Source organism: Pogonomyrmex barbatus, unplaced genomic scaffold (assembly GCF_055798465.1).
Source record: "Pogonomyrmex barbatus isolate J1 unplaced genomic scaffold, ASM5579846v1 scaffold3, whole genome shotgun sequence".
Lineage (NCBI taxonomy): Eukaryota > Metazoa > Arthropoda > Insecta > Hymenoptera > Formicidae > Pogonomyrmex > Pogonomyrmex barbatus.
Window position 1 is genome coordinate 10448720 of NW_028297127.1, and position 13831 is coordinate 10462550.

At 35.0% G+C, this 13831-nt stretch overlaps 2 protein-coding genes across 4 annotated transcripts; one reads left to right on the top strand and one right to left on the bottom strand.

The window, feature by feature from the left end:
- The first annotated feature begins 624 nt into the window (after window positions 1-624).
- On the top strand, window positions 625-2519 carry JMJD4 (jumonji domain containing 4). 2 transcript variants are annotated; one of them, XM_089079074.1, is made up of 4 exons: window positions 625-1166; window positions 1238-1535; window positions 1678-1912; window positions 1985-2519. In XM_089079074.1, exons 1-4 carry the CDS (start codon window positions 935-937, stop codon window positions 2441-2443), a joined length of 1224 nt encoding a protein of 407 aa, XP_088935200.1. In that variant the 5' UTR covers window positions 625-934; the 3' UTR covers window positions 2444-2519. The 2 variants fall into 2 exon arrangements, with proteins under 2 accessions (XP_088935200.1, XP_011640715.2); XM_011642413.3 differs by having other exon boundaries at window positions 628-1166; window positions 1642-1912.
- Pcif1 (Phosphorylated CTD-interacting factor 1) lies at window positions 2168-8203 on the bottom strand. 2 transcript variants are annotated; one of them, XM_011642412.3, is made up of 6 exons: window positions 8056-8203; window positions 6931-7207; window positions 6694-6849; window positions 6445-6590; window positions 4996-6360; window positions 2168-4901 (listed from the first exon to the last, which is right to left on the bottom strand). In XM_011642412.3, the coding sequence occupies exons 2-6, from the start codon at window positions 7177-7179 to the stop codon at window positions 4628-4630; spliced, it is 2190 nt and encodes a 729-aa protein (XP_011640714.1). In that variant the 5' UTR covers window positions 7180-7207; window positions 8056-8203; the 3' UTR covers window positions 2168-4627. The 2 variants fall into 2 exon arrangements, with proteins under 2 accessions (XP_011640714.1, XP_088935199.1); XM_089079073.1 differs by having other exon boundaries at window positions 7966-8165.
- Window positions 8204-13831: the final 5628 nt, after the last annotated feature.

The window sequence follows — 13831 nt, forward strand, 5'->3', positions numbered from 1 at the left end:
ACATTATTTACACGTAATGTAGGCTATATATATTTTATGCATAAACATACAATTCTAACATGTACATAACATAATCAATTAAATAATTTTAATTTAATTGATTTTATTGAATAATAAAATTAAAGATCACAGTAAGCAGGATGAGAAGAGTTTTTAAATAACATTTTTAAAATTCTATTAGATTTTCTTAAAAATAATATAATATAAAAATAATATAAAAAAATTTTATTTTGTATATGTGTTTTAAAAATATATACTTTTTATATTAATTCTTTTATATCATTAGTATCTTTTGTAACAGAAACAACAGTTGATTTAAATAATGTTTCACAAATTTTGTTTTGATAAATTAGTTTTAAAAGTTTGATTTTAAAAGTTTTTAGAACGAAACGATGCTCTTCCATCTGAAATTAGGCGCTTTCGGATTGGATGCACCGTATCTAGATGGTCTAGGCAGTGTCACTTTCTTTCACAATGATAGTTTTTCCAAAAAAATATGCTAATTTTACCTAGTATATATTCCAATACATATTTTTTTTAATTTCCAAAATATTTTAAAATTAATTAAAAAAAATATTTGAGTAAAAATATCTTTTTTTCTTATAAGCTGATGCTTCCCTGAGAATACAGTCAACGCACATGCGTGAAAAACGTCATTTAGAACATCAACGTATACTCGATTATTGTTTTCTGCGATGTAATATCGCCACGGTCGTTCGTACATTTAAAATTAATCCTGCCTCGTGTCGGCTCGATGCGGGATTTACATCGCAAGAAAAGGAGAAAAAAAAAAGAGAAGTGAATTATGCGATGTGTCCTCAGCGGGGATTCATGCTTGAATATGATGGATCTGAGCTGTTGAATGTTACGAGTATCGCTTCCGCGAGTATGATGATTCCACGATAGTTTATACGATGAAGATAAAGTTTCGATCATGTCAACGCTCGTTGAGATCAACAGTATTTCATATCCTATCGATGAGGACTGCCTCCCCGGCATGGTTGAGCGAATCGACACGACGGTGACGTATGATGATTTCTTCTCTGAGCATCTAATACGTAACAGACCATGCATCCTCGGCTCGTATGCCACTGAGAATTGGCCGTGCCGGCGTGAATGGGTATCAGATGGTGCGCCCAATTTCGAGATGCTCCGCACGCTATTTGGTATGTGGAAAGTCCAGTGGTAGGAGCAAGGATTACACAATGTGGTTATTAATGTGATCTCTATTATCCAGGATGTTCCATTGTCCCGGTTGCCGATTGTAACAGAAAGTTTTACAATTCGCAATTCAAGAATGATATGTCTATGGAAAGCTATTTGGAATATTGGGTCGATTACAAGCGGAATTGTTATGTTAAAACAATGCCATTGTTGTATCTGAAAGATTGGCATTGTGCAAGAAACTTCCCCAATGTTCCGATTTACGAAGTGCCTCAATATTTTGTATCCGACTGGCTAAACGAATATTACATTGCCCATCCCAAGCTAGATGACGATTACATGTTTGTGTATATGGGGCCAAAGGAGACATGGTAAGTACAATTTCCATATTACAGTTTTATTTGTGACTGGCTATTTCATTGTATTAGCTATCGCCATCTTCCTTTGCATTCATTTAATTGCTGTGATAATGTTCAGGACTCCATTACATGCCGATGTTTTTACATCGTATAGCTGGTCTGCAAATATAGTTGGAAGAAAAAGATGGCTGCTTTTCCCTCCACATGAAGAAGATCATTTCCGTGATATTTATGGGCAATTGGCATACAACGCAGTTTCAGAGGAACTCAACGATCATACAAAGTACAAAATGTATGATAGTAAAAAATTAAAATGCTTTGATATAATTCAAGAAGTTGGAGAAATTATATTTGTGCCATCTGGATGGCATCATCAAGTTTGGAATTTGGTAGTTAAAATATTGCAAAAAAGTTTGATTATGTATTAATAGAAAATTAATTAAATACTATTTTTCCTGTAGGAAGATACAATTTCCATTAATCATAATTGGATCAATGGATGCAATATCTCCAATGTATGGTATGCATTAAAAAAAGAATTAAGATCTGTTATGAAAGAAGTTGATGATTGCAAGGATATGAAGAATTGGAATGAACATTGCCAATTGATGCTAAAAAGCTCCTATGGCATGGATTATAAGCAGTTTTTCGAATTCATATCGTTTATTGCTAAGAATCGTTTACATGCTATGATAAAAAAGGATCAAGTTGTAAGCTTTAATAAGTATCATTTCGGACGTAATCACTGTTTATTTGATTTGCGAGCGCTTAAAACTGTGTTAGATGATGTTATCATAGACGCGCAAGATCTGTCCGTGTATAATTTGATGTGCAAGAATGATGAAGCTCGCGTGTTATTAAAAAATATTACTTCGTTTCTTGAGTCCTCTTGTGACATTGAAAATGTAATTTATTCATAAACACGAAACTCAATAAATTGTTAGGAAGCCAATCGTAAATTTTCTTGTAAATATAGCATGTACTTTACAGTTAAAACCGTGTTATTCTTATGTATAAAGTTCTATAAATTCCTTCCTCCCTCCTTCCTTTAACTTTGTTTAAATTTTCTCTTAAAAGATAACATTTTGCAGAATTGCTCATTTGAATGTTGTTTTGTACAGCGAGCATACCATGTTAGATGCTATCTAATCATAGTAGACATGAGTAAAATTTATGAGATAATTAAAAATAAATTCATCAATTAAGAAGAAATTGCATATGTTAGCCGTGCAGAACATATAGTATGGCAAAAACAGACGGCCTGTTTTAAGCAATAATTATCTTAAGTTCTATAATGAATATGGCTATATTAAAAGCGCAGACACATGAGTGAAATTGACTTTTACTCTTAAAACATAATTAAACATAGAAATTTTTCTTCAATTGAACATATACTATTCTCTAAATATAAAGATTTACAATAAAAATGTTATCTGTATTCTATTAAGCTAAAGTGCAACCTAATTGTGGATACGTTGTTTCCGCTACTCGCGAAACAATAATAGTACCGCGCAAAACGCAACTTATATCTATCTTTAACATATTGTCTTATTTATTCTCAATTATATAAGCATAAATATCCTAATATGGGCGGCTGCACGCGCATGCGCGTTTGCGCCTATATGCATGTATATGTATACACGTAGCGTACACGTGGTATTTCAATAAAAATATACAAAATTTATAAGATGCAAGTATTTTCTTGATGAAAAGTGCTCAACAGCTTGATTATTCACACTGTCTAGAACACGATTCTCTTAACAAAATTCAATGTATATATTATTATATGTATTCACATAATATATTTCTGAATGTGCATTTAGTTCCGTTAAAGTGTTCCATCATTCCGATATGCTACATCTAATATGGATATGCATAAAGTAAAGAGGAATGATAGAAACTTATAATTTTAACATATCCGTAACAGTGTTCGAATTATTTTGATTTTTGTAAAACTTCTCTGAAAAAAATAGATAAAATCATATATATTCTTCTCTCTACACAGTATGTCTATATATATATATATATATATATATATATATATATTAAACGATAAAAATGTGCTTTTTTTTCTGCAGGGAAGTTTTATACATTTTTTCTCAAATTCTTTTGTTTTCTATATGATTCTTTCATTTCTTTCTCAATTACTTATAAACAGATACAAAATATTGCACCGATAAAGAATTATCTAAAACGAAATGCATAGTTATAGCTCTACTTTGCCACATATGCTCTCTGATACTAAAGAAAAAGATTGTCATGGTTAAAAATATGATGAACAATTTTATCGCAGTTCTTTGATAAAAATTCTTTTTCTTCGGTCACACAAATAAGCAGAGTTATAGACAATACGTACATCTTACCACTCATATCCGCACACGTCCATACATACAACGTATATCTGTACATTTGTTATTCTGTAAACTTAATTTTCTAAAATTTACAATAGTATCAATTTTTATCTTGCATAGCAAGTATACCTATTTAAAGCATCACATGTCATAAAGTCCAACACATTAATCAACAATTAACCACTATTGCAAAGTTTAGACTTTCTGCAATGTGCGCTTGTTTTTTCTTTATAGGTAAACTCTTTTTATATGCATTAGATACATATCTACTAAAGTGATTTGCCCTTGAGTTTTTGTCAATATTGTATTCCTTATATTAATTTTACAATTCATTCATCAAAAATAAACAGAATTTTAGCTGTTGCCGCGATGTATAAAGCCAAATAATCATTAATCTATTGTCAATGACCAATTTCTGCAAAATTATTTTCAAATATAATTGACATTCATGCTGTCAAGGGAGTTCAACATGAAAGTATTACTGATTACAAAGTAACATTTAAAATCATTTCTATATGTTACAATTGTTTAATTTCTTTGTATTAATTATCTAACATTTTTCTCACTTGTTTACATTTCATCATTTTCTGAATTATATATTTGCTAAAATACAAAATAAATTTTCTTAACAAAGAAGTTACTTATATTACAAGAGATAAATTATATTTATCTCCAAATATGGGAAACTATTTATATGTTCTCCCCCTTTCACAAAAAGATCATTCAACTATATCTATATACTATATCACTCAATTATATAGGATGACTGGGTAATGTCTGTACGGATGGCACCGTCGGTGTAGCTGGTGTTGTCGGTACAGGTACTGGTGTTGAAGATATCGGTTGATGCGTTTGTCTCGGTGGGGAAAGAAGCTCTTGCCTATCCCTTTCCCGTTCTCGACCGGGTCGCCACGCTTCCAATAAAGCCTCGACTCGCTCTTCCGTGGGTCCCCATCGCGAGGCACCGGCCGGATTTTGTAACCATACAACTAGCGTGCCATGTACTGCTCGGATATTTACTTCACCTCTGGAATAAACGAATAACAAAATTATTCAAAATTTCTTTCATATGTGATATATCGCGTGGTACATGCAAAATATGTGGATTTATGTAAACGCACTTTGGAAGAACATGTTGAAATCCGTGTCTATATTCGTGTTCCATGGCAGGCACTACCACTTGTTTGCGCTTAAAGTGACTGCCCTCGAGTTTTATAAGCGCGTTAGGAGCCGGATCACGCCATTCTGGTAAAAATACTACAAATGACAAGGGCTCCGCCGAATCAGCCAAAAGCCGCTCAAAATGATTGACCATAGCTTCCATAAGTTCCTCACAATAGGGTGGATTCGCTTGAAACGATCCACTGACCGGTCTGAAGTCCAAGAACGGTCCCCTTGATCCAAAATATGAATCCGTGTCGGCGAACGCTGAACAATATTGACGAAAGTAACAATTTAGAGGAGAAGCAAAACATTCGAACGTGACGCCGAACGATCTCTGAAGGCATTCGAAAACCGTCACCGGAAGAGCCATTTGAGTCGCTTGACCTTCGTTGATTCCAAAGTATGTCTGATAGCGTTTTAGCATGCACCAAACGCGTGGCAGAAACATTTCGAATTTTTTGTCATCGAAACAGTTATACCTATACAAATGTTCCAGTTTGGTAAGGTGCATATTGTTAATATACATGGTATCACCGTGGAAACGTAACATTGTTTGCTCACGCTCCGGAAGGTAATCCACCTGTGGAAGTCTCGGTGTGGGAAGGGAAAATTGCACAGGATAACACCAAACTTTTCTTTGCGTACTCGCAGGACCTCCTAATGGTATGACATCTCCTAAACCGTTGTCTTTGAGAATCTGGTTGTTTTTGTCCTTCACCTTTCTCGCATATTCTGTCGACAGATGATAAATTTTCAGGCATATGCCTTCAACACTGGCTTTAACGGTCGCCGTGAGGTGCGGTTGACATTGTCGCTTCAGATGGGCGAGTCTATCTTGGAAATCGTCGAATGTGGCACCCACCGTTCTTCTCAACCATTGAAAAGTATCCTCCGCGTTCCATTTGACGACCTTTCGACTCTCCGGCGATGCTGCCCTCGATTCCACCATCTTTTTCGCGGCTTCGGCATAGCGCGACAATTGTTTTCTCGCATCTCCCGTGAACTTTGGCCTTACTAATTTAATGGGAATATCGTTCATGATCTCGCGATACATGGACATCGAAATCTCAGGGAAGCATTGACTCGGTAGTAATGGATCTGAGCCGCAATCTATGACCTTTCGTTCCATTAACCACCTGTTGAAAGAATCTTTTGGCGCGTCTATCGATTCGCGAGTATGACATAATTCCTGATAACACTGCCGCAGCTTTGCCAGTAAAGCACAACGCAGAGCTTCTGCCTCAGGATGAACGTGTGTCAAATTTGACGGTGCTCGTTCATATATTATAACATTTGTAGGTATCTCCAAGTCCCACGGGCCTCTGTAACATAACAATAGACAAATTCAATTTATTCATTTACTTTGCTATAAGTACGCCTTAACATCTTATAAATTATGCACATACGCCAATACAAATTTCTTTGCAGGTGGAACAGCTCCATCTTCCGATGCTCTTCGTTTTAACGTACCACCTGGTGTAGCAGGTGGAATGGTCCCATTTCCAGGCGGAGGGACACCACAAATGCCGAGTGGATCCGTGATTGGATCAAACTGTAATAAGATACATATAGAGATAATGTTTCATTAGATAGATTATCTCTTTCATTATCTCTTTATTATAAAATATAAATATCTGTTTGATATTTTGTAATACCTGAGGTTTCAGAGAGGGTACTACCCACAATGATTCTCCAGTCAATTTATTCCAAAAATACGGTCGATTCTCCCGTTTACTCCAAAACTTTTTCCAACCTTGTTGTTGAAGTTCTAGAGATAACTCAAGTTCTGGAAAGCTTCCTGGTGGTGTACCCTGTAACCAAAAAACAGACATATCAGTCATAATTTGACTGATTAAAACTGTTAAAATCATATAAATTTTCTTTTGACATACCTGAGTTATAAGGGGTGGTTGTTGTATGTGACCAAGTTGCGGACAGTGATCAGCTACAGTTTGCGCAGGTGTCAATATCGGTGTTTGGAGCTTAACAGGTGTAGGAACTATAACTTGTGCTACTGTTGGACCTGTATCCTGCTGTAACGTCGGATGGTGATGATGCATAGCTGGCACTGACTGCCCTGACAAAGCTTCCCAATTTGAAGTATTGGGTACATCTTGTTTTCCTCCACTTACTTCGTTCATGTTTTGATATATACTTTATTGTAAAGTACTGAAAATATTAATCTAAAGATATAGTCATGTAACTAGTACCTACTAAGATATATATTTATAATAAGTTATATAGATTATTAATATTAAATATATAATTTATGATTTTATTGTGACTGTGTGTATGTATATATGTAAATTTCATAAATGATTTGTGACAACGGGCAATAAACGGTCCTGTCTATGTCTATGTCGGGATCGGCGTGGAAATTTTCTAAATTTAATGTTTTCTCGTTCGGGTTGTATCTCCTGATCAGTGCAGTTAATAAAAGGGGCTGTATATGTATGAATTTTCAGGTTCAATAATGCAGTAATTTAATATAAAAAAATATCGTATATACTTTTAATCAAATTAAATATAACTAAAATTATATATAGCACCATACAGTTGCGTCGTTAAAGCAACTTTCTAATCTTATCAAATAAACAAAACGCATTTTTAATTATGCTTATCTCTCTTCGTTAATTAGAAGATATATAGAAGACACAAAAGAAGAGATTTAAAAAGAAGAGTTGAGAAGAAATCACATTGAAGAGGCAGCGAGAGTAAAGAATCGAGGTTGACCATTGAAAGATGCTGTGGCACAAGAAACACAACATTTGCACTATACAACCCGTCCGAATCTGACGCGTATTTACGCACGCTTTGTAAAATAAAGAATGCAGGTGATTTCGCAATAACCGCCGAGATTTTTCGGAACGTTGCGATTCGCAACTCGACAGTACTCCGTACGTGTAGCACAATGTTTGTTTACATACTGAGGAAACGACCGGGGAAATATGCGGTTCCTCACGCAGCGAGATCGGTCTCATACACATAAAACATACTGCGGTCGAGAGTGGGCTTACCAGAACTGGCGATACCCTCAATTCATGCAAAATACGCGACGGCACTTAGAATTCATTCATGATTTGTGAAATTTGACGCAACGATATCCACCTCTACGACGCCATTTGCTTAAACTGGTGGAACGGCGGTATGCAGGCAGCGAGGGGGAGAGAACGTAGGGTATGTTTGCAACAGACAATACGAATGTGTCATCGCGCCTAAGGGTGCCGTTCCATGGAGCGTATTGCGCGTATCGCGGATCACGCGTATCGAAAATCTGACCAATTGCGGACATTCTGCTATTTTCGAACGCAGTCGTTTCGCCGAATCCGTTATTGTAAAGTTCCATGGAACTGCACCTTGAGAAAGACCATCCCGGCCTTTCTCGTGGGACTGTCAAAATCCCCTATACATTACCGTCAGTACGTTCATTTTCGATATTAGTACTACGTAACCACATTCATTTTCTGATACATTTACTGCTGATAAAATCGTATTTCCGAGAAATTATTAAAAATTATTATGAAAAAAATAAAAATTATAAAAAAAATATTAAAAATTATTATTAAAAATTGTTATTTATAATTCTTTTCCATATCGAAAGTGTGTGGACGTAGTATGGACTAAAATACAATTTTATTGGCAGTGTCGGAAATGGACGTGGCCACATAGTATCAATATCGAAAATGGACTGTACAGCGGGTTCCACGAAAAAAGCCGAGATGGCCTTTCTCAAGCTTCTCTCTGGTGGGGTGACACCCGTTTGACCACGCCCCGTTTGACCACGTCCCGATTGACCACTCACAGGGGTCGGCGCCTAGAATTTTTCCACTGTTGAAGCACTGTAAATGGCTAGTGATCAGTCGGGACATGGTCAAACGGGTGTCACCTGTTTTTCCACTGTTCAAGCGCTGCGTCAAATGGATGTCCTCTCTGGCGTAGCGGAAAATGTATATCGCTTTTGATTGGTTACGCGGTTACGCAGTACGCGGCAAATACGCCTCATGGGACTCGGGAGGATCCTATTAACTCACAGTGCGATAGCACACATCCTCACTCATCAGCCGCTGCTTAAAAATTTTTCAATGGACCATCAATCAGAAAATTTTATATTTAATTGACCAATCAGCGTTGTGTGCTATTGGATCCGTCTCATAAGATTCTACCGTTAGACTGCTCTGCTGTTGGCATTGTCACGTCGCGGATCGCGGCGACATCAGAACGCGGCTTTAGAATTTAAGAAAATTTCTTACCTTGATTTTCTTCAACTTCCTGCCGAGATCCTCCGCCCGGGTTGGCATAAGAAGATGGTTCTGTGGTTGGCCCGCGAGTGTGACTCCTGTTGCAACGAAGCGTGGCGAAAGCAGTCTAAATCTTAGCGCGCGGAATTTACGAATATTTAGAGGAGGTACAGTCAAAGAATCAACAATCTATTACACTCTAATAATGTTTAATGTTCGAGATTTAATTGTTGTTACACTTAAGGGCTTAATGAAAACTAACTAGCACTAGTGACTTTCTATTAGTCTAAGTTATTTATTCGAGATTGAACTTAAGGGTCGGCCGGAGACAGCGTGGAGATCTCTCGCAGCCGACTGTGAATTATTCGCTAATACATTATTATGGCTAAAATGCAGAGAGAATCATAAAAAAAATTGTAATATTCGTAATCAGTAGAATCATTAGTAAGTCGCGACAGAGTCACTTTTTGAAAAAAAGATCAAAATAAAATTTTAGTAACGTGCAAATCGTGTAGCGGATCAGGTGCAGTTAGCCTATTTTGTTTTTTATAAATTTTTGAGAGTGCAAAATACAAGATCTGAACTCTATTACGCCCTGTATAATTATATAAGGAATATCAAAAAAAGTTTCATGAGGCAATATAGCTTCTTCAAAGAGAAAAAATGTTTTAGCGGATATTACCAGATTTATAATATGGAGATATTTCAGTGGTAACATATTGGTATCTTGACGGAAAGCTGTCAATTTTGATGATGCTTTGTCTCGCATACACTTTGTACGTGCATATATAACATCCATGTAGTTACAAACCAATAAAAAAAGCTGCGTAACGACATACCTAGCTAGTGAAACTGTCGTTAAAAAGTTAGAGAATAGGCCTACAGGCCGTATTTTGGCAAAGCGATATGCTTTGGCTTTGATCGCTATCGATGCTTCGTGTATCATCGGCATAATAAAAGAATAAGGATGACATGTGAAAGACCGTGATTCCACATCCTTTTCTATCTTTTCTCTCCGCGGTGCGTCCGCGTGAACAATGCGATGATGTTTGTACATATACGGACATATATTATCCATCGAAACAGAGATTTTATTTCTCAGCGTTGATATACCTGAAGTTAGAGTTTCGGAGTATCACCGCATGGATCTTTAATATCAATTTAGAGTTTGCCCGTTACTCCGGCCGACCTTTAAAGCTAGATAGAGACACTGACTTAGTTTTTATACTTAGCCGTCTAATCCGGGTTCACTTCAAAATGAAGTGGATTTAGGGAGCGTTTACACCGGATTGATCTTACTCCGCTAAGAAAAGAGAATTAAAGTGGATCAAAATTAATCCGTTTACACTTAAGAAATATTATTTCATTCCGAAGTAAATCGGGATTGAACGGCTGGGTGTAAACTAAGTCAGGAAAAGAATTTGAACTATAAAGGGATCGAGTTTTAGGTCCGTTCGATTCGATGCTTTCTAAGACCAACTGGGAGGGATGTGTTCCCACACGAAGAGATGTCGGTGAGGACCCGAGGTGCCCTACCCTCGACGCCTGGTGACATTATAGAGCGCTGCTTGACATAAGTAGGAATCGAAAGAAAAAATTTTTTCCGTACTGACTGTGGAAGTGACAGCATTAAAAATATATAATTTGTATCACATATGTTATATAGGGTGCTTTCCATTTAGAAATATAAGTCGACACAAATATCGTCCTATCTTTCTTGGCTTTCAATGATTAACAAGGACAAATGATACTTATGTCAACTTGTGTCATTAAATGGAAAGCACCCATATTTTAGAATCTAACCTGATTACACATATATATATATATTCATTAAAGCCAGCAGCATACAATACTTTTTTCTTGCTTGCTAGGTTTACTAGGTTGGATTCGCATGCTTGCTGAGCTCTTATCTTCGATATTTATCTTTCGTATATTTTTTTTAGATCTAAAAGAATATACCCAGAGAACATTAGTGTCAGTCCTCAATAAGTATTTAATCTTTAAACCGTAAGAAATTGACCAATCATAATCGATTATTCTTTTTATATTCGATTATAATTGGTCAATTTCTTAAAGCTTAAATCATCTATTGTGGAGCGATATTTATGACGTCTAAAAGACGTCTTAAAATTATGAGACTTCTTATTAAATTAGAAAAAAAAGATGTCTTTAAGATGTCTTAGTGTCGATCCACAATAGGTGATTTAAGCTTTAAGAAGTAAGAAATTGACCAATTATAATCGAATATGAAAAGAATACTCGATTATGATTAGTCAATTTCTTACTTCTTAAAGCTTAAATCACCTATTGTGGACCGACACTTATGACTCGATTTATAACATTTTTGGGATGTCTTAAAGGATCTATTTATTTTTCAATAAATGACATTTTTTAGACGTCTTTCAGACGTCTTATTTGGAATTTTTTGGACATTCCATAATGGCATAAAAATTATTTATACGAAAAGACAAGAAGAAAAATACGATGCAGAATTTGGAATTACTAAATAAATTGATACATCATTGATATAATAGTCACACACTTTGATTTATCTATTGTATTCAGAAATCAATTTTGTCATTAGAAATGTTGTGTAGATATTAAATCATTGATATATCCGATTTATCAAGTAATTCCAGCTTCTGTCTCGTATTCTTTCTCTTGTCAATACGTTTCCGAATAGTTCATCTTAATTGCGTTTTTGTATATTATAATAATATAAAATAGTGGAATACTAGATAAACTGACTGCCAATATTTTTATAGGTTACATTATGTCGAAATTGATCATGTCATTTATTTCAATCAATAAATGTGTAGTCGCTTCTCGATAAATATCACAGTCAGTAATGTAAATAACTATGTTTGGAACTGTCATTTAGAACTTTTAGAGATTATATTGATGACTTTTAAAGGTTATATTGATGACAGATTGAGATTATAGAACATATGTCTTAGAAAAAATGTCTTTAAGACGTTAAAAAGACGTCTTTCTGAGTGTCGGTCCACAATAAGTATTTAATCTTTAAGCCGTAAGAAATTGACCAATCATAGTCGATTATTCTTTTCATATGACACTGAGTGTCCACAATAGGTAATTTAAGCTTTAAGAAATAAGAAATTGACCAATTATAATCGAATATGAAAAAAATACTCGACTATGATTGGTTAATTTTTTACAGCTTAAATATTAAATATTTATTGTGGACCGACACTGATATAATCTTAAAAACGTCTTTAAAAAGACATCTTTAAAACGTCTTTCTCAAGATGTCTTTTAGTGTCGGTCCACAATAAGTATTTAATCTTTAAGCCGTAAGAAATTGACCAATCATAGTCGAGTATTCTTTTCATATTTGATTATAATTGGTCAATTTCCTACTTCTTAAAGCTTAAATCACCTATTATGGACCGACACTAAGAGTCAGTCCACAATAAGTATTTAATCTTTAAGCCGTAAGAAATTGACCAATCATAGTCGATTATTCTTTTCATATTCGATTATAATTGGTCAATTTCTTACGTCTTAAAGCTTAAATTACCTATTGTGGACCGACACTAAGACATGTCTAAAAGACGTATTTATAACTTTTTTTGGTAAAGTTTTAAAGACGTTTGTTAAAAATCTCGATCCACAATAGGTATTTAATTTTTAAGTCGTAAGAAATTGACCAATCATAGTCAACTATTTTATTTATATTCGATTATGATTGGTCAATTTCTTATTTCTTAAAGCTTAAATCACTTATTGTGGATCGACACTAAGACGTTCTTTTAGTGTCAGTCCACAATAGATGATTTAAGCTTTAAGAAGTAAGAAATTGACCAATTATAATCGAATATGAAAAGAATACTCGACTATGATTAGTCAATTTCTTATGGCTTAAAGATTAAATACTTATTGTGGACCGACACTTAGATGCTTTTAGCATGCGTGCTGTCTGGGTACCAATTAAAAACAAGAGCTCAGAGAGTCAATCATGTAACTTCACATGAAATTTTTCTGCTGAGGATCAATCATGAAACCTTACGTGAAATTTTTCACTTTTCATTTTTCACTTTTTACTTTTCATTTTTCACACCTTGACATTTCACGTGAAACTTTTCACGTACAGCGATTATGTATGTAGCTTGGATGCGTGGAAAGTGAAATCATGAAACATAGTTTCATTGGTTTTATAGCTAATGAAAATTATTTTATTGGTACAGTATTACATCTTTTAATAATCAATTGTATATATACTACATATACTTAATCCTAACGCAGCCCTAATCTTCTCTAATTCCAAAGCATATTTTAATTCCCTAGATTTCCATCTTTCCGCTACCAAGCTACATGGCGAAAAAGTTCACGTGAAAAATTTCACATTTTCACGTTTGAGAGAGTTACATGATCCCGCAAAATCGTACATAATCGTAAGTTCACGTGAAACTTTTCATTTTTCCGCCCTGGGGGAAAAGTTATATGATCGATCCCCTGAACACAGCAATAGTTTCATAGGTTTTATAGCTAATGATAATTAGGTTAGACGACAATTTCCCGAAAAATGGAGGAG